Source organism: Garra rufa, chromosome 14 (genome assembly GCF_049309525.1).
Source record: "Garra rufa chromosome 14, GarRuf1.0, whole genome shotgun sequence".
Classification (NCBI taxonomy): Eukaryota; Metazoa; Chordata; class Actinopteri; order Cypriniformes; family Cyprinidae; genus Garra; species Garra rufa.
Window position 1 is genome coordinate 2,791,379 of NC_133374.1, and position 21,711 is coordinate 2,813,089.

Sequence of the window (21,711 nt, forward strand, 5' to 3'; positions counted from 1 at the left end):
AAAACAACTCTAAACAGATATATGGCTGAATTTTGATGTGAGAAACAACAGGAGATGGACTTTTTTCACTGGAGGAAGCGTTATTATGGATTATGGACTCGTATTTTAGTTAAAAACTTCTTAAAGATGGATTTGTTTCTTACAAACATGCAGCTTTTGTCTTCTCAAGACGTTAATTGATGGACTGGAGTGGTGTGGATAACTTGTGGATTCCAGTGGATCCTCTGCAGTGAATGGGTGCCGTCAGAATGAGAGTCCAAACAGCTGATAAAAACCTCACAATAATCCACACCACTCCAGTCCATCAGTTAACATCGCAAGAAGACAGAAGCTGAAACAAATGCATCATTCAGACGTTTTTAGGTCAAATACGAGTGCATAATCCAAAATAATGCTTCATCCAGTTAAAAGTGGACTGGTCTGAATCAGGGGAGAAATCTGCACTGATTAAGCACCGTTTACAAGACAAAAACATAGACTTTTATACTGGATTATGAACTCGTATTTTCGTTTGAAAGTGTTTTAACGATTGATTTTCTCATCTTTTGTCTTCACAAGATGTTAACTGGTGGACTGGAGTGGGTTACTTGTGGATTATTGTGATGCTTTTATCAGCTGTTAGGACTCTAATTCTGACGGTACCCATTCACTCCAGAGGATCCATCGGTGAGACAGTGATGGAATGACACATTTATACAAATCTGATGAACAAACAAACAAACTTTTCCTAATCTTGGATCACTACTGATCTGTCATTCCATCACTGTCTCACCAATGGATGTGAATGGGTGCCGTCAGAATGAGAGTCCAAACTTCTGATAAAAACCTCACAATAATCCACACCACTCCAGTCCATCAGTTAACATCCTGAGAAGACAAAAACTGAAACAAATCCATCATTAAGATAATTTTTAACTAAAAAAACTACACGTCTGTAATCCATAATAACGCTTCCTCCAGTGAAAAAGTCCATCTCCTGTTGTCTCTGGCATCAAAATCCAGCCACATATTTGTCTAGAGCTGTTTTGGCTTGTAAACGCTGCTAGATCTGTGCAGATTTCTCTCCTGATTCAGACCAGACCACTTTTTCACTGGAGGAAGCGTTATTATGGATTACAGACGTTTAGTTTTTTAGTTAAAAATTGTCTTAATGATGGATTTCTTTCAGTTTTTGTCTTCTCCAGATGTTAACTGATGAACTGGAGTGGTGAGGATAATTGTGATGTTTTTATCAGCTGTTTGGACTCTCATTCTGACGGCACCCATTCACTGCAGAGGTGTTTTTATTTCTGGCTGAACAGTTTCTATGACACACGTGAATATTAGGTCATCCAAATGTGTTCATTACTGACTGACCTCAGTGTGGTCAAGGTCCACATCACTTTCCTGTTCATGCAAACATTCAACAGACCTCAGAGAACACACACCTGTGTAGAAACACTGGATTCAGAGTTTTATTACTGATATGAATTCTTAAACTTCTCATTTTCACTTTTGAGTTTTTGTAATTCTCACTCTTAAGCATTCATATTATTGTTATTTTATTTTATTTAGACTGAATTTCCTGCCGACTGCATCTGTTAAACGTGTCGTCTACTGTCCAGGAGGAAGAGATTTTACGACTCACAAACCCAAAAGATGGAAAACGCCACTCGATGCCAAAACTCAAGACGCTGAAGACTCGTTTGAAATCCACGGAAACCTCACCGGATTCATGCGTGACACATTAAAATCCTCCTGATATTTTTACACTCGTGTGTTTGACCAGAAACACTAAACAATTCAGCAAACAATGCAGAAAGAAACGCTTTACTGCTGACAAGAGTTTAACGAGATTCTCAGCTTTCTGAATAATGTGCGACTGTGAGCTGTTTGTGCAAAACTTGACAAAGTAAACATACTTGAAGGAACGTAAACTTGAAAATTAAATCAAACAGAGCTGCAAAATGATTAGTTGCGATTAATCAAATCAAAATATAAGTTTATGTTTGCATACTACATGTATATATAAATACACACACATGCATCTACATATTAATGAAAAATTGGTTTTTATGTAAAATATTTATATGTATATATAATATAAGTTGTATACAAGTGTTACATGTAAATACATACAATGCATGCAAATATTTTTAATGCGTCAAAGACAAAAAAGGGTTTAGGCATAAAAACAATAAGTGTAATACTACTTTAAATTGTTGCTTTTTCCAAAAAATAAAAAATAATAAAAATTTTCTGTTTAATTTAATTGCATTTTTGTTTTTGTTTTTCTGGGTAAAAACTAAATATACTAAATTTTTCCTAATTTACAGAGGACATCCAGTAAAATGTCATTCAGTGTCAATCTTGTCAGGCATATTTACAACAAAAATAAATTTATGACATATTAAAAGATGAATTACTTTCACCCCAAATACCAATTAGTTGTAAATCTACATTTTTTTAAATGTGCCACTATCCTAGGTTTTGCTCATTTGTAAGTCAGAATTTTTACTCATTCAAAACACAATAAAATTTATTACGCTTCCTTATTCTTTTATATATTTTAACATGTACAAGCCAGAATAACCATGTTAGTTGATTTTTTAATAAATTTTGTTACACTAAATGACAATGTAACAATATTTCAAACAATGTTTGACATTTTATTCTCTAAAAACGTATTTGAAACCTTAAAAGCAGACACTTTACTCATATTTAATATGCTTTCTATGGACATAAATTCACTTTTATAAATTTGACCCATATACATAAATATGCACAGTACACACATCTTGTATGCAACCTAACTTTTATTTTAAATCAATTAATCGCAACTAATTATTATTTTGCAGCTCTATATCCTATATAAACTTAAAATGCATTTTTATTTCTAATTGCAAAGCATTTCAAAACACCTTTTATTTAGTTTGTGTATTAAACTAAACTTAAACTGAAATAAAAATGAATAAAAACTACATAGACATTTAAAAACAACAAGTATTTTAAGCAAAAATAAAAACTAATGCAAAATATGAATGAAAACTATCATTGTAAATAACACTGGATCAGAATGAATCTCTGCACATCATCAAGTTTGCTTGAATGTTTGCACGCAGATTAAATCTGATGAGAAACGTGTTTTTCCACAAACTAGAAAGAATTAAAAAAACATGAGGTGTTGAAAGCATCAAATAGCTGCCTTATTTCCTGTGAAGATACTTGTGAATCATAAGATGCATTTGCACGGGTATATAGCCAAAAATACATTGTATAGGTCAAAATTATGCCAAATATCATTAGTATATTAAGATCATGTTCCATGAAGATATTTAGTAATTTTCCTACTGTAAATGTCTCAAAAAATATGCATTGCTAAGAACTTTAAAGGTGATTTTCTCAAAATTTTGATTTTTGATTCCAGTTGTATCTGCATTGCATTTATTCTGCTTTTAGATGATGCATAAATCTTAATTTTAAAAAAGTTGACCTTTATGACTGGTTTTGTGGTCCAGGGTCACATGTGCGCATTTATAAATGATTCCTCATTTACAAATGCACGAATGTTGTTGAGAAGAGCTGCGATGTTGTTTTAAGTGATCCGATGCACCATTTTGCCCAGTATGTTTTGCATGGTCAAACACTACTCAGATTTCCTTCAGAACATGTAAAACTCATAGAAACACGTGTTTGGCTCCTCTAGGAGGGTTTGGCAAAAACAAAGGCGCTCAGACACACACACGCTCTGTTTTTCACAGCTGGCACGAGAGACGCACAACTGCTTAAAATAGTTCATCTGTTGTGCCAGTCCACACACACACAAGCGTATCCCAGCATGTGTGTGTCGTAGGATCTCCCCGCGTCTGTACGGAACGTTTCATGCCAACAGCGCCGTCGCTCAGAAATGTGAGCATGTTGTGACGCGTTTACCGCGGTAAAAACAGCCCTGACAAAACACTCACACGTCCAAGCACTCTTCAGACGAGCAACACACACACAGATCATGAGGAGCTCAGATAAACACAAATCACACATGAACACTCAATAAGAATCAATCAGAAACAAACTGGGTTTTACTACCGTTCCCATTAAGTTATATAAAAACATTATTAGGGCCTGAGGACCCTATTGGAATCGCTCAGATTCTTCTTCATCTCCAAAATGAATTGCATTTTTGAGGGCCTAAACATGTTTGAAAACTCATGAAACTTTGCATGCACGCCAAAAGTGGTCAAATATATATCTGATATGGTTTTCAGATGTAGGTGTGTCAAAATGGCTCAATAGCGCCACCTATAAAATTTCAACAAAGTACTCCTCGATCAAATATGGGTCAAAGATTAAAAAGGGTTTACACGTAAAAATAATAAGTGTAAGACTGCTTTGAAAAAAAAATATTAAAAAGTTTTCTGTTTAATTTAATTGCATTTTTGTTTTTGTTTTTCTGAGCAAAAAATAAATTTGCTCAGAACTTTCCTCTAATTTACAGAAGACGATCTTGACAGGCATATTTACAACAAAATTAATTTATGACATATTAAAAGATTAATTACTTTCACCCCAAATACTACTAATAATTTGCCACTATCCTAGGTTTTGCACATTTGTCAGTATTTTTTATTTATTTAAAACACAAAATTTAACATGCTCCCGTATTCTTTTTTAAATTTTAATTTGTACAAGTCAGAATAAACATGTTGTTTGAATGTTTACATAAATATTGTGTTACACTGAATGACAATGTAACATTATTTCAACCAAATTTGGACATTTAATTCTCCAAAAACGTATTAAAAGTAGACACATTTAATGTGCTTTCTATGGACATAAAATTACTTTTGTAAATTTCTTTTGACGTGGACATGGGTCTTTGACGAAACTTGGTAGACACATGTAACACACCAATACCTACAAAAAAGTCCCTGGGTACGAAGGACGAAACCCAACCGGAAATCTGCTATTTTGAATTTTCCCTGCAAGTTTTGTGCCGTTTTCAGGTGTTGTATTTAAATGAACTCCTCCTAGAGATTTATTCAGATCAACACCAAATTTGGTGCGTGTAATCTTAAGTCCTGTATGACATTAAATTGCGAAGATCTTGAATTTTCGTTAAAGGGTGTGTCTGTGACGCCCTGACAAAATTTGATGTTTCGCCATGAAACAGGAAATTGTTATAATTCAAGCATACCATGATCAGTCTGCAGCAAAATTCACAATTTTGATAAGACATTTATAAGGCCAATATACAACACAAGATAACACATCTGAAGGCCAATATTCTGGTATAATCATAGCGCCACCTGCTGGCAACAGGAAATGACTTGTTTTTTACTAACGTAAACATTTGGTTGCAACATTTCATTGTATCATTTTGCAAACATGGTAACATTACTTTTGAATGTTCTCTGAACGTTCTCAAACAACTAGTAACATTTAAAAAATGTTAGATGAACATCCAACTGAAATGTTTCAGAACTAAAATGTTCCATGAATGATGCATAAGTAACATTTTCGTGCTAACATTTTATAGAGCGAATAAATGTGACCCTGGTCTTATTTGTAGGGTATATTTGTAGCAACAGCCAAAAATACATTGTATGGGTCAAAATGATCAACTTTTATTTTTTTATGCCAAAAATCATTAGGATATTAAGATCATGTTCCTTGAAGATATTCAGTAAATTTTCTACTGTAAATAAATCAAAGCTTAATTTTTGATTAGTAATATGCATTGCTAAGAACTTCACTTGGACAACTTTAAAGGTGATTTTCTCAGTATTTAGTTTTTTTTGCACCCTCAGATTCTAGATTTTCAATAGTTGTATCTCAAGCAAATATTGTCCTATCCTAACAAACCATACATCAGTGGAAAGCTTATTTATTATTTCAGATCTCAATTTCAAAACACTTATGACTGGTTTTGTGGTCCAGGGTCACAAATGTTCTATTAACATTATTTAAAGAATGTTTGTTCATAACTTGCCAGAATGTTTTGAGAACGTTCCTTGTTAGCAAGGATGCCACTGGAGAATCATTTAGTAAATTTTATTAGCTTTGCTTTATGAAAAATTTAATAAATTATTTCTTTCCTTTGATTTTGAGGAGGAAAACATGCTGACCAAGCTTCATGACCGACTTAAGATTTAAGCTAGCGGCCTGAGATGTGAGATTCACTCCCAACCAAAACACTGACCTGAAGAAATCAAGCATACTTCATTCATCACAGAACAATCATACACTACTGGCACTAACATGCTTTAAAAAAAAAGTAAAGGGCATTGAAGTCTGTTAATGTGGTGCGTGGTGTGTTCAGATGGAAACACACACACATGACCACAACACACACATACATCCACAGAGTGACACCAGACTTTAAGCTCAGCATCTGACATCTGAACAGAGAGGAAACCCTCACTTCTCTTGAAATGCGTCTGTCCACATTATGCTGATGTGTGCGTCAACTCTTACAGTATACTATAGTGATACCAGCGTACAGAGAGTAAAGGAGAAGTTCACTTCCAGAACAACCCTTGTCATCCAAGATGTTCACCTCTTTCTTTCTTCAGTCGAGAAGAAATTGTTTTTTGAGGAAAACATTTCAGGATTTCTCTCCATATAGTGGACTTCTATGGTGCCCACGAGTTAGAACTTCCCAAATGCAGTTTAAATGCAGCTTCAAAGGACCCTAAACAATCCCAGACGAGGAAGAAGAGTCTTATGAAACGAACGGTTATTTTCTAAAAAAAAAAAAAAAAATTTATAAACTTTTAACCTTGAATGCTCATCTTGTCTAGCTCTGCCTGAACTCTGTGTATTCTGGTTCAAGACAGTTAGGGAATGTCGTAAAACTCCCATCTCATTTTCTCCTCCAACTTCCAAAAAAGTACATAAATTGAACATTTTTTAAAAAAAATAACCAATCGTTTCGCTAGATAAGACCCTTCTTCCTCAGCTGGGATTGTTTAGAGTCCTTTGAAGCTGCGTTTAAACTGCTTTTTGGAAGTCCAAACTCGTAGGCACCATAGAAGTCCACTATATGGAGAACATTCCTGAAATGTTTTCCTCAAAAAACAATTTCTTCACGACTGAAGAAAGTAAACTTGAACATCTTGGATGACGAGGAGGTGAGTACATTACCTGTAAATGTTTGTTCTGGAAGTGCACTAATCCTTTAAACCATGGTATTCCTGTTCCAAGAATGTTTTCCTAAGGTTCTCATTAAGTTATGTAAACATCATTTCTGAATGTTTTCTAAACATTCAAAACATGTTTTTTTTTTTTTTGCTATGAAAGTTGAGGGAACATATTATTGTATCCTTTTGCGAACATTACAGGAACGTTACTTTTGAATGTTCAAATAGTAACATTTAAAAAAACATTAGACAAACTGAAACATTAAAAAAAAAGTTCCATGAACAATGTATAAATAACATATTGAGAACATTATTAAAGACCAAACAACTGAACAAACGTTCTATTAATGTTACTGTGAGAATGTTTGCTCATAACTTTGACAGAACCTTGCCAGGAAATGTTCTCAAAAATTAGAACTCTCAGAATTTTCAAAACAATTTGTAACTATTACTTTTGCAAATATGTTTTGCAATTTGTATAATTTGTTCAATGTCATCACGTTTTTGTACAAGAATTGCATGTTTTCACGCAAATCAAATACAAATTTGTATTAAAATCTCATAATATACTAAGAGTTTGTCAATGGAGCATTGCTGATTTCTCTTCAATGACCTTCACAGCCATTTGTGATTACTGCATACACATTGTTTTGTTGAATTAACTTTTTAAAACTGAAAATGACTTAATGTTTGCATGGCCAAAATGAATCATTTGGACGGTGATTTGTGACCCTGGACCACAAAACCAGTCTTAAGTAGCAGGGGAATATTTTCAGCGAAAGCCAAAAATACATTGTATGGGTCAAAATTATCAATTTTTCTTTACTGCCAAAAACCATTAGGATGTTAAGTAAAGATCATGTTCCATGAAGATATTTTGTAAATTTCCTAGCGTAAATATATTAAAACCTAATTTTTGATTAGTAATATGCATTGCTAAGAACTTCATTTGGACAACTTTAAAGGCGATTTTCTAAATATTTAGATTTTTTTGCACCCTCAGATTCTGAATTTTCAAATAGTTGTATCTCGACCAAATATTGTCCCATCCTAACAGACTATACATCAATGGAAAGCGTACTTACTTAGCTTTCAGATTATGTATAAATCTCAGTTTTGACAAATTGACACTTATGACTGGTTTTGTGGTCCAGGGTCACATTTGACCAATGCAACGAGAAAAATCAACTCAAAAGAGTGATGCATTTTAAAATCAAAAGTTGCAAACTAGTTTCTCTCCTTGTTTTTAGCAATGCAGTGATTTAAAACAGAGTTTAACTGAAATCTACATCCATAATGGAAATGTAATTTACTTTTCTAGGCCTGCAGAACTATTCAAGCCATGCTACTGTCCTGTTAGTGCCTGTGGTTATTTTTATGCATGATGAGGTGGAGGTCACACTGGTCACGTGATCTCTGCGTGGCCAACTCCAAGTGTTTGGATTATAAACTAGAACACTCAAGTCAACTTTACTGTACATAAAACCCTGGTTTACAACTAAACTAAACAGGCGTTATGAAGAAATAAGACAAAACAACACGCCCTGAGGTGGTGAAGAATAATATCGAGCACTTTAACATTCTATGCAACCTTTAAAATCTCACATTTATAAGCTGTAGCTTTATAAAGTACTTTGTTGCTCATCACAAACTTGTTTCGCTCAACGCGACGCGTCTACAACGCGCCTGTTATAAAGATGCGTCGCTCGCTTTGAGCGTAGACAGACAGGGTGTGAAAGAAAGACAGACAGAAAGTTCACAAACACACTTGAGTTGCACTGAAAATCACGTGTTGTGTATATCTCAGTTCATATGTGTAATAATAAAGCTCGGTTCTTACAAAACGCATAACGCGTACGCGCCGTTCACGCTCTCGCTGTCCCGCACCAGGAAACTCCCGTCCCGCCCGGCTCTAGCCAGCAGCTCCTCCGCCGCGGCGCGACTCAGATCCCGGTGATACCAGAGCGGCGGAGCGGGACTCGCGCCGGCCATCGCCGAAACCAAAATCCTCCGAAAGAAGGTTCGGATCCGCTGCAAACGCCGCACAGAAGCCGCGGGCCGCGCGCGTCAGCCGCACCGCTCGAGCGTTAGAAGTTACAGAGTTTCTCCTGCTTTCCTGTTAGTTCCTGAAAATCCTCCATGAGAGAGAAAATACACACAGCAGCGCACATCCGACAGCAGGGGCGCGCGCACGCACTCACTCACTCACTCACCACGCACCACACACGCGATATTAACAGGCGAAACACAACGGGGCTAGTTGTCACAAGTCTTTTTCAATGGATATCCTTAGGGTGGGCTCGTTTATCTCCGTGAGTACCGAAAACCAGTACTTGTAACGCAAGTTACGTAAAAATATGACTTTTTCCGAGTAACTAGTAAAGTAACGCATTACTTATTAATTGCGTTACTTTTTTAAATAGTTAACGCCAGTTACTTTTCCCCCCATTTATTGAGTAAAAGCTCTCCTGTCCCCATGTTGAGAGAAATTGTAAGATGTTACTTTAGTTCTAGAATAAATGTGAACATGCATTAATTCATCTCACTCACTAAAAAAACAGATCCAGTGTTCTTCAAAATAAATAAAAACACTGAAATTCAACGCAAACCTGCAATAATTAAATATGTTCAATAATACAAATATCCTTTATGTATTTAATCCCATTTTATTAACCGATGTCTCTCCTGCTGACCTTCGATGATCCAATTAATCCATACTAAAAAGTAAAAATGAATAGATAAGATAATCTAACATTTGTTTTCCTTTTTTTATTGCTGAAGAGTTGACATTTTTTCTTCTGCGGTCTACTGTACAGACGGAGATTTACTTTTCTCTCTGGTGTAAAAAGGCTTTTACATTAGCCAAAAACAGAGCTTTATATATTAAAAACAAACAAGCCCTGCCCAGATTTAAAAAGTAACGCAAAAGTAACGGAACGCATTACTAACGCAAAAGTAACTAAGTAACGTAATTAGTTACTTTTTAGGGAGTAACTCGATATTGTAATGCATTACTTTTAAAAGTAACTTTCCCCAACACTGCTGAGAACTGAACACACGTTGACTGATAAAATGAAGTTTATGTCGTTCAAATAGTCTGTCACTGTTAATTGTGAACAGAAAAAAGGTGATTTCATGTCCATAGAAAGAACATTGGTCTACTTTTAAGGTTTCAAATAAGTTTTTAGGATAAAATGTCAAAATTTGGTTGAAATAGGCTAATGTTACACTGTCATTAAGTGTAACACTATATTTATGTAACAATTCAAACAACATGCTTATTTTGACTTGTACATATTAGAATTTATAAAAAAATAAGGGAACATATTAAATTTGATTGTGTTTTAAATGAGTAAAAAAATCTTACTGACAAATGGACAAAACCTAGGATAGTGGCACATTTTAAAAATGTAGAATTACAACTAATTAGTATTTGGGGTGAATGTAATTCTTCTTTTAATATGTCATAAATTGTTTTTTGTTGTAAATATGACTGACAAGATTGACACTGAATGACATTTTAGAGGGTGTCTTCTGTAAATTAGGGAAAAATATAGAATATAAATTTTTTGCTTAGAAAAATAAAAATGCAATTAAATTAAACAGAATTTTTTTTTTTTTAATTTTTAAAACATTAACATTAATAAAACGCTTTTTCAAAGTGATCTGTCTTTAATGCTCTCGAAATGTTAGCACAAAACATTATTTATACGTTATTTATTTATGGAACATTTTAGTTTTAATAACATTTTTAAATGTTACAACTTTGAAACAACGTTTCAGAACGTTCAGAGAACATTCAAAAGTAACGTTACAAAAAATGTTTGCTAAATGATACAATGGAATGTTTCAAAAAATGTTTTTGTCAAGAAAAACTGGATTGTTAAATGTTTAAATTTCCTATGTTCTCTTATTTATTTATTGTGTGGGAAATATTCATTTTAATTAATAATAATATTAATTAAATATTAAATTTAATTTATATTAACTAACTAAATAAATTCTAAAATGTATATATAATGCATAAACTGAAAATTGAACACATGCTGGCCACTATTATGAGGGATATGTCATTCAAATAGTCCGCCACTGTTAAATGTGAACAGAAAAGCAGATACCAAACAACAGGAAACGTTCCCAAAATGTTCTGGCAAGGTTCTTTCAAAGTTATCTGTATATAATGTTCTCAAAATGTTAGCACAAAACATTATTTATACACCATTCATGGGACGTTTATTTTGGAAGGATTTCAGTAACATTTTTAAATGTTACAACTTGTTTCAGAACGTTTAGAGAACATTCAAAACTAACGTTACAAAAATGTTTGCAAAATGATACAATGGAATGTTTTTGTGTTTTTCAAAAGCTTTTAAAAATGTTTTGAAAACATTTTGAAAACTGGACGTTAGTTAATAGAATGCTTTTTCAAAGTTATCCGTCTTTAATGTTCTCAGAACGTTAGCACAAGAACATTATTTATACATCATTCGTTTATTTTAGTTTATTTAATTTATTATATATTTTATTTTAGTTTATTTATACAATTTGTCTTATGTAAAATAAAAATGTTTTATTAGTTTTAATAACGCTTATTTTATTTTTTTAAATTTTCAGCATTTTTAAATGTTACAATTCGTTTCAGAATGTTAAGAGAACATTTAAAAAGTAACGTTTACATAATGTTTGCAAAATGATACAATGTAATATTTCCAATCCTTAAAGTTCCAGAAAATGTTTTTTTTTTTGTGTTATGTTTTTAAAAGGTTTAAAAAACTTGACATTTATCGTATGTTATCTTATTTATTTATCTATTTGTTTGTTTATTTGTGTGAGAAATATTCTTTTTAATTTATATTTATAATAATTAAACTGTTTTTATTTGATTAGACAATACAATACAATAATTTTATTTCATTTTCATTGTTTTCAACAATATTAATTTAACTGTTAGGCTTACTGTTTTTACCTTCTTCTTTTTTAAATAGTATAATATTTTCTGTATTATTAGGGTCATTTTGAGCCACAAATAAATAAACAACACACGTGTGACCCTAACCTAGACCACAAAACCAGTCTTAAATAGCCCAGGTATATTTGTAGCAATAGCCAAAAATACATTGTATAAAAATACATTACATTTGAGTGTTTTCTGTCTAATAAGTCGTTTGAACCGCACTGTCCTTCCTGAGGACTGAACTTGGCAAATGTTCTCATGTTCTCCATGCGAGGTGTTAAATGAGTAATAATCACTGTGGTTTGAGCATCTCCAGACTCTCTGAGTGTGTTTCACAGCGCCACCTGTCGGTTCACCAGGGAACCACATATGCTGTTTTTTGTTTTATTTTATTTTACTTTTAAAATGTTTGCATGTTCCCTAATAAAACAAAAATAATAATTGTTTTTTAATGCTTTTTATGTTATTTATTTATGCAATAATTGTATAAATATAATTAAATGATTTTTTCTATATTATTGCATGTTAAAACGTAATAAAAATAATTATTATTTATTTAAAAATAATTATAAAATATTTTATTTATTATATATTTTAGTTAATAAATACCATTTTTGCATGATGTGTAATAAAATAAAATAATTATTTATTGTATTGTTTTTTATTTGTGCAATAATTATATAAATAAAATTCAATTAGCTTTTTATTTTGTTAATAATTATTTATTAAAAAAAATGATAAAACATTTAATTTATTATATATTTTATTTTAGCATATACGATTTTTGAATGTTTTCTAAAAAAAATAAAAAAAATATGTTATTATTTTTATGCAATAATTGTATAAATATAATTAAATTCGTTTTTTTTATTTTGCTATACATTTTTGCATGTTAAAAATTTAATAACAATAATTCTTATTTATTTATTTAAAATTAATGATAATTTTTAAATTTCATTTATTATATATTTTAGTTTAGTTTATTTATACAGTTTTTGCATGTTGTCTAATAAAATAAGGCAAAAATAATTATTTTTTATTTTATAATTCTATAATATCTATGCAATAATTGTATAAATATAATAAATTAGTATTTTATTTAGTTATTTTATTAAAATGTTGCATGTTAAAATATAATAAAATAATTATTTATGTAAAATGAATAATACATTTTTTATTTAATTTATTATATATTTTAGTTTCATTTATTTATAGTTTTTGCATGTTGTCTAAAATAAAACAAAAATAATTATTTATTTATTGTTTTGTAATTCTATAATATCTATGCAATAATTGTATAACATAATAAATTAGTAATAAACATAAAGTATTTTATTTTGTTACTTTATTACATTTTTGCATTCTAAAATATATAATGAAATAATAATTATTTATTTTAAAATAATTCTAAAACATTTAATATAATTCATTATATATTTTATTTGCATGTTTTCTAATAAAATTAAAATAATATTTATTTTATTGTTTTTTTATTTATGCAATAATTGTATAAATATACTTAAAATCGTCATTTTATTATATATATTTTTTTTTACTTTTTTTTTTTTGATTAGACAACATTAGACTTATGCACAGAAAATCAGCACTCCTCCACTATATTGGTTTTTAGACTTTTATTATTCGGTGTGTCAGAGATCAGTCGGTCAGTGCAGCAGCATCATAAGCAGCACAATCACATGCAGGCCTGTTGCTATGGCGACCGTCTCCGCCCCGTTCAGATAGTACTCCGCCACCTTCTTGTTGGGGTTCGGACCCGTGAACCACATCTGCATGCAGCGGCCGCTGTCTTTGGCGAGTGTTGTGTACTTGTAGGAGTTTGACCAGATCTTCTCACACATGTCCTGAGCGCTCGAGAAGATCTCCGTCCAGCGGCTGCAGTAAGAGTTAGACGGACAACGGTTGGTGCCTGAGAGAGAGAGAGAGAGAGAGAGAGAGAGAGAGAGATGTACATGAGCATGATTAGAGTACAGTTTTATAACTGGGAACCCCTGCCTTAGTCCCGAACTGAATCAATTGATTCGCAAACTCGCGCCAAAGCTTCGAACTGAATCTATTGATTCGCGAACTGAAACAAATGATTTGCGAACTGAATCAAATGATTCGCAAACTCCTGCCAAAGCTTCGAACTGAATCAAATGATTCGCAAACTGAATCAATTGATTCGCGAACTCCTGCCAAAGCTTCGAACTGAATCAAATGATTCGCGAACTGAATCAATTGATTCGCGAACTCACGCCAAAGCTTCAAACTGAATCAGTTGATTCGCGAACTGAATCAAATGATTCACGAACTTGCGCCAAATCTCCGAACTGAATCGAATGAGTCCTGAACTGAATCAAATGATTCGCGAACTGAATCAAATGATTCGCGAACTGAATCAAATGATTCGCGAACTCCCGCCAAAGCTTCGAACTGAATCAAATGATTCGCAAACTTGCGCCAAAGCTTCGGACTGAATCAATTGATCCGCAAACTGAATCAAATGATTTGCGAACTCACGCCGAAACTCCGAACTGAATCAAATGAGTCCTGAACTGAATCAAATGATTAACGAACTCACGCCAAAGCTTCGAACTGAATCAAATGATTCGCAAACTGAATCAATTGATTTGTAAACTCCCACCAAAGCTTCGAACTGAATCAATTGATTCGCAAACTGAATCAAATGATTCGCGAACTTGTGCCGAAGCTCCAAACTGAATCAAATGAGTCCTAAACTGAAAACTGAGAACTTCTATTTTCAAGGATTTTCCAGGCCTTAAATATTAAAAAGTCAAATTCAAGTACTTAAAGCACCTTGTACAAACCCTTTAAATCATGTCATGAATATGAAAATGGGTTTAGAATTGATCAGATAGTTGTAATGTGGCTCTAATTCAGACAGGAATCATGCATTTGTGGTGTATTTCTGCTGGTTAAAGAAGAATTCAAGATGTGTTTACCACACAAACTCTTATCTAAAGCCAAAATGCAACAAAATGTATCATATTTAGTGATAAAGTGTCACATGAATGACACTATTTTATAAATCAGCAACCCCGTATGAGTCAGAAACAAGTACTGGATTGACTGAGCGCATATGAAGCAGGCGTGATCTCATGCGGACTGACCTGAGCTCCAGTCCCAGCCCTTGTGCCAGTTCTCTTTACAGGTGAAATCATCCTTACAGTCTTCATACCAGCTCTCACAGTCCTCCAGACACAGCGGCACATCCAGGATTCGCTCCTTACGCCACGACTCGCTCGCCTTCAACACAATAACACTGACACTCAAACCTCAAAACCTGGTCAGAACATACACTACTAACAACATACAGAAACATACCCTATACCAGAATAATTATGACTCAAGAAGTCGCTTCTGCTTATTGAGCAGCACAAGTGTTTTTAATGTTTTCTAATAATCAGAAGTGTTTGTTGAGCAGCAAATAAGTCGATTAGAATGATTTCTGAAGGATCATGTGACACTAAGACTGGAGTAATGATGCTGAAAATTCAGCTGCGCATCACAGGAATAAATTACAGTTTAACAGATATTCACAAAGTCAACAGCTATTTTAAATGGTAAAAAATATTTCTATTTTTTTCTGTATTTTTGATTAAATAAATGCAGCTTTGATTTCTTAAGGATCCTGTGACACTGAAGACTGGTAATGAGTAATGATGCTGAAAATTCAGTATTAAATCACAAAAATGAATTACATTTTAACAGATATTCACTACATCAACAGCTATATTAAATAGTAAAAATATTGTACTATTTTTACAGTGTTTTTGATTAAATAAATGGTGCTTTGATTTCTGAAGGATCATGTGAATCTGAAGACTGGAGTAAAGATGCTGAAAATTCAGTTTTAAATCACAGAAATAAATAACATTTTAACAGATATTCACTACAGCAACAGCTATTTTAAATAGTAAAAATATTTCACTATTTTTCTGTTTTTTTTTTTTTGTTGTTGTTTTTTTAAATAAATAAATGCAGCTTTAAATTCTGAAGGATCATGTGACACTGAAGACTGGAGTAATGCAGAAAATTCAGTTTTAAATCACAAAAGTTACATTTTAACAGAATTCACTACATCAACAGCTATTTTTAATGATAAAAATATTTCACTTTTTAGTGTTTTTTTTTAATTAAATAAATGCAGTTTAAATTCTGAAGGATCATGTGACACTGAAGACTAGGGTAATGATGCTTTTAAATCACAGGAATAAATTACATTTTACCAGACATTAACAAAGTCAACCACTATTTTGGTAAAAAAATGCTGAAAATTCAGTCTTGAATCACAGAAATAAATTACATTTTAACAGATATTCATAAAGTCAACAGATATTTTAATTAGTAAAAATATTTAACAATTTTTACAGTGTTTTTGATTAAATAAATGCAGCTTTAATGCAGCAGAAGAGACTTATTTCAGAAACATACATAAATCACAATTATTCAAAAATTCTGACCAATGCTGTATAAAGTATAATGTTTTCGTACTGTTTGAATCCAAGGCCCGAGGTGCGGTGAGCACTCATAGAAACACGTGTCCTGAATGAAGTGTTTCTTACATCTCTCGCTCATAACGCCGCAGTGATTCCAGTTGAAGTTGTACAGGTATGAATTATCCTCATGAGCCTCTTCTGTGGTGTTCGCTGTGCAGCAAGCGTTATCCTTCCACGGAGAACACTGAGAGACACAAACACACCAGCATTCAGCAAACGCCTTATTTAAGGCGAGACACTGCAGGTGAATAGGGTAAAACCCCACAACTAATAGTTATCACTTTACTTACCCAGTTGATTGATTACATTGATAATTGCAAAAAAAATTTGTATTACAAGTTTTTCTAAAATGTTAGGTTTAAATATGCAAATGAGCCATTATTTAATGAAATATGCACTAATTTGCATACATTTCTAGTTCAACAATCTAAACGAAGCTCCGAACTGAATCAAATGATTCGCGAACTGAATCAAATGATTCGCAAAATCGCGCCGAATTGAATCAAATGATTCGCGAACTGAATCAAATGATTCGCGAACTCGCGTTAAAGCTTTGAACTGAATCAAATGAGTCCCGAACTGAATCAAATGATTCCCGAACTGAATCAAATGATTCGCAAAATCGCGCCGAACTGAATCAAATGATTTGCGAACTGAATCAAATGATTTGCGAACTGAATCAAATGATTTGCGAACTGAATCAAATGATTCGCAAACTCGCGCCGAAGCTTCAAACTGAATCAAATGATTCGCAAACTGATTACATTGATAATTGCAAACATTTTTTGTATTACACGTTTTCTAAAATGTTAAGTTTCAATATGCAAATGAGCATTATTTAATGAAATATGTGCTACTTTGCATACATTTCTAGTACAAAAAATCTAAACACTGGATGAAGTCAGTTTCAAAATTCTTGTTTAATTTTTTTTAACAAATTAAAGTCAAATGTTTTTACAGAGGGAATTTTGGGTCTCATTTTGTCACTCCATAATTCAGGAAATACTTTCAACAGTCAGAAAACAATATATTTTTTTTTTTACAATTTGCGTGGAATAAAATGTATAAAATCAAGCAAATTATATATTTACAAATCCCTCTGTAAAAACCTTCAGGATATAGACAGGAATAAAAATTTAAAGTTTAGTGTATATAAGTGCTCCTGAAGTGGAGATTTATGGCTCAGTGTAGGAGAAAAAACTCAAGGCCTTTAAAAATATGTATTGTAATTGAAATCTATTGACACAAATAGATAAAGTGCCAAAAAAGAAAGACTTAACAGTGTCTTTAGGGTGTTTTCTTTCCACTAGTCTGAAAAAACACTTTATGAAAAACCAAAAATCCCAAAATCTCAAACTTGACAGGTGCATGAAAAAACAGCGTTTTTGCCTGCAGTGTCTCCCCTTATATATTAATTTGCCATTATATTTTATAAATGTGTGATTCCATCACTGTCTCACCAACGGATCCTCTGGATTGAATGGGTGCCGTCAGAATGAGAGTCCAAACAGCTGATAAAAACATCACAATAATCCACAAGTAATCCACACCACTCCAGTCCATCAGTTACCATCTTGACAAGACAAATCCATCATTAAGACGTTTTAAACTAAAACACCTTGAGATTGTAATCCATGAGTCAAAATCCAGCCACAAACTGTATTTGTTTAGAGCTGTTTTGGCTTGTGCAGATTTCTCTCCTGATTCAGACCAGACCACTTTTTCACTGGACGAAGCGTTTATTATTATGAATTATGGACTTGTATTTTAGTTAAAAATATTTTAATGATGGATTTGTTTCAGCTTTTGTCTTCTCCAGATGTTAACTGATGGACTGGAGTGAGTTATTTTGGATTATTGTGATGTTTTTATCAGCTGTTTGGACTCTCATTCTGACGGCACCCATTCACTGCAGAGGATCCACTGGTGAGACAGTGATGGAATGACACATGTATACAAATCTGATGATGCCTATTTCATAACATGTTGTACAGTGGAGAAAAGTGTGCATCTCATGCCTGCTTATACAGCTGTCCCTCCGGTCTGGGCTCTGATATCTGGTGTTTTCCATCCATACACATGTTGAGTTTGTCTACAGTAGAGTCGCAGGACGGCAGAGCTATCAGCAACACCAGAAACAACACCAGCCTGTGAAAAAGAACCAGAGACGAGAGATGAGACGAGACAGACAAATCAATGAAGATTAGTTCAAGGTGACAGAGCAGAATGGGTCTCACAGAATCAAATTCTCACGGCCTTCTGACGGCAAAAGTTATAATATATACTAATATAACCAGCAACTAACTACGAGGTAAATACACTGAGTCCAAATGTGTGGGATTGTCTAAAACTTTCCATTGATGCATGGTTTGTTTGGATAGTACAATATTTGTTTGAGATACAACTATTTGAAAATCTGGAATCTGAGGATGCAAAAAAATCTAAATATTGAGAAAATCACCTTTAAAGTTGTCCAAATGAAGTTCTTAGCAATGCATATTACTAATCAAAAATTACGTTTTGATATATTTACGGTAGGAAATTTTCAAAATATATTCATGGAACATGATCCTAATTATTTTTGGCATAAAATAAAAATGTATAATTTTGAATAAAATAATAAAATAATGCTTCCGAATTTACAAACAAATAAATAAATAATGTTTATGATAAAACAAATATTTGTAACTGCAATTCTAATGTCTGGTTTTTTTTTTATCTTAGAAATAAATAATTCCTAAAGTTAAAACAAAGAAAATGAATAATTATAAATATTTAAAAATATTAATATTGTATAAATAGTAATTAATTATTTGATTTTGTACTATTATGTGACTACTCATTTTTTTTTCTGTTGCAAAAAAGGAAAAATGAGACAAAATACTAAAACATTCTCAGAATAATCTTATTTCAGTTTAACTTTTCATTAAACCTGGAATCTGAGGATGCATAAAAAAATCTAAATATTGAGAAAATCGCCTTTAAATTTGTCCAAATGAAGTTCTTAGCAATGCATTTTACTAATCAAAAAATACGTTTTGATATATTTACTGTAGGAAATTTACAATTTATATTCATGGAACATGATATTAATATCCTAATGATTTTTGGCATTAAATAAAAATGTATAATTTTGATTAATTATTGATTATACCCTACTACTTAAGACAAATAAAATAATGCTTCAGAATTTACATTTACAATGTAATTTACAATTACAATGTATTTTTTTTTAAACTTATAAATAAATTAAATAATTCTTAAAATTAAAACAAAGAAAATGAATAAGTATAAATATTTTAAAAATACATATATTGTATAAATAGTAATTAAATATTTGATGTTGTACTATTATGTGACTAATCTTTTTTTTCTGTTGGAAAAAACCCAAAAATGAGACAAAATACTAAAACATTTTCAGAATAATCTTATTTAAGTTTAACTTTTCATTAAATCTGGAATCTGAGGGTGCAAAAAAATCTAAATATTGAGAAAATCGCCTTTAAAGTTGTCCAAATTAAGTTCTTAGCAATGCATATTAATAATAAAAAATAAGGTTTTGATATATTTACGGTAAGAATTTTACAAAATATATTCATGAAACATGATCTTAATATCCTAATTATTTTTGGCATAAAATAAAAATGTATAATTTTAATATATTATTGATTATACCCGTACTACTTAAGACAAATAAAATAATGCTTCAGAATTTACATTTACAATTTAATTTTTTTTAAACTTAGAAATAAATAAAATAATTCTTAAAATTAAAACAAAGAAAATGAATAAGTATAAATATTTTAAAAATACTAATATTGTATAAATTGTAATTAAATATTTGATGTTGCACTATTATGTGACTAATCTTTTTTTTTTCTGTTGGGAAAAAGCAAAAATGAGACAAAATACTAAAACATCCTCAGAATCATATGCAAAGTAAATGCAATGCAGAAGTGATCTCAGACTTCTGAATCCACTCTGAATGAATGAACTCAAGTAGCTAAGTTTTGTTTTCATACCTTGAAAGTAAAACGTCCATTTTCCTGTGTGAATCTGATGTTAAATCTAGTTAAAGTGGAGAAATGCTCTTTATTCGGCTGAAGGTTCTGGACTGTGTGAATGTCGCTGCTTCAGCTGATCAAAGTCTACATGATGACTCCTGGAGATTCCTGACTCCCTCCCTCCTGTGGGGTCACTCTGACCTGCCTTTTGGACTCCTGAACCCGAACACACCAAACACCTGAGACAAGATGTGTTCTGTAAATCTTCAATCGTGTTTTCTTTGACCTCACACACTTTCTGCGTGATTTGATCTCGTAAATCGGTTTTATAATGTTGTTTCTGAGTGTCATTGTGAGTTTTGAGCAGGTTTTGAGGGCTGTAGGGCGGCGGAACTAAAGAGCGCGGGATGTTGTTTCTGAGGGGAAACATTCAGCGCAGCACCAGCGGCTCCCGGTGTGTTTACATTTCAACTTTCTGCACAGTTGCAGGTAAATAATGTGTTAAAAACTCTAATTAAACTGAGTCAGTCTCGGTACTTAGACTTTAAATGCATTTGTGTGGTCGGACGACGCAGTACAGAGTTATGTGTCTTATTTTCAGTGTTTTATGAAGATAAACATAATGAAAGTACTGTGGTAATACTGTCACTCAGTTTTGAGATATAGCATCAATTCATATCCACGGTATTAACATATTAATATCGGTGCATGTCCAAAATACAATAGTACGTGTGTAAAAACGTGGTAATATCACGTTTTAGTGATTTCTTGCATTTATACAATACTCGGAAATGTTTGAGAACGCTATAACTTAAAAAACATGGTATTACTATAGTACATGTGCACAAAACCTGGTAATACCATGCATTTACATAACACTTAAAGAATAAAAATATCGTAGTATGTCATAAAAACGTGGTGCAAGCATACTATATGTGAAAAAACACGGTAATATCGTAGTATTTTTATGTATTTGTATAGTATTCTAAGAAAATTATGAGAATACCATGGTATTTTTAGTGATACTGTGCATTTACATATAGTTAAAGATTAAAAATATCGTAGTATGTCATAAAAACGTGGTGCAATCATACTATATGTGAAAAAACATGGTAATT

The 21,711-nt window shown here is 32.2% G+C and overlaps 3 protein-coding genes across 4 annotated transcripts in view; 1 reads left to right on the forward strand and 2 right to left on the reverse strand.

The window, feature by feature from the left end:
• Positions 1 to 9,243, reverse strand: part of inppl1a (inositol polyphosphate phosphatase-like 1a) — a 43,295-nt gene extending 34,052 nt beyond the window's left edge. The window contains exon 1 of the mRNA XM_073818270.1: positions 8,961 to 9,243. Coding sequence (XP_073674371.1) covers positions 8,961 to 9,107 — 147 coding nt within the window. The 5' untranslated portion in view covers positions 9,108 to 9,243. The remainder of the gene's footprint in view (positions 1 to 8,960) is intronic.
• A 4,445-nt stretch (positions 9,244 to 13,688) lies between these two features.
• On the reverse strand, positions 13,689 to 20,752 carry folr (folate receptor). Its single transcript, XM_073817513.1, has 5 exons — positions 20,612 to 20,752; positions 18,608 to 18,737; positions 16,585 to 16,773; positions 15,201 to 15,336; positions 13,689 to 13,996 (listed from the first exon to the last, which is right to left on the reverse strand). The coding sequence occupies exons 1-5, from the start codon at positions 20,629 to 20,631 to the stop codon at positions 13,734 to 13,736; spliced, it is 738 nt and encodes a 245-aa protein (XP_073673614.1). The 5' UTR covers positions 20,632 to 20,752; the 3' UTR covers positions 13,689 to 13,733.
• Positions 20,753 to 20,868: 116 nt separating this feature from the next.
• The window catches only part of anapc15 (anaphase promoting complex subunit 15), a 5,184-nt gene continuing 4,341 nt past the window's right edge, over positions 20,869 to 21,711 (forward strand). Inside the window, exon 1 of one of the 2 annotated variants that reach the window (XM_073817514.1) lies at positions 20,869 to 21,082. In XM_073817514.1, the coding sequence (XP_073673615.1) occupies positions 21,001 to 21,082 (82 nt within the window). In that variant the 5' untranslated portion in view covers positions 20,869 to 21,000. The remainder of the gene's footprint in view (positions 21,083 to 21,711) is intronic. The other variant, XM_073817515.1, reaches the window with a different exon arrangement.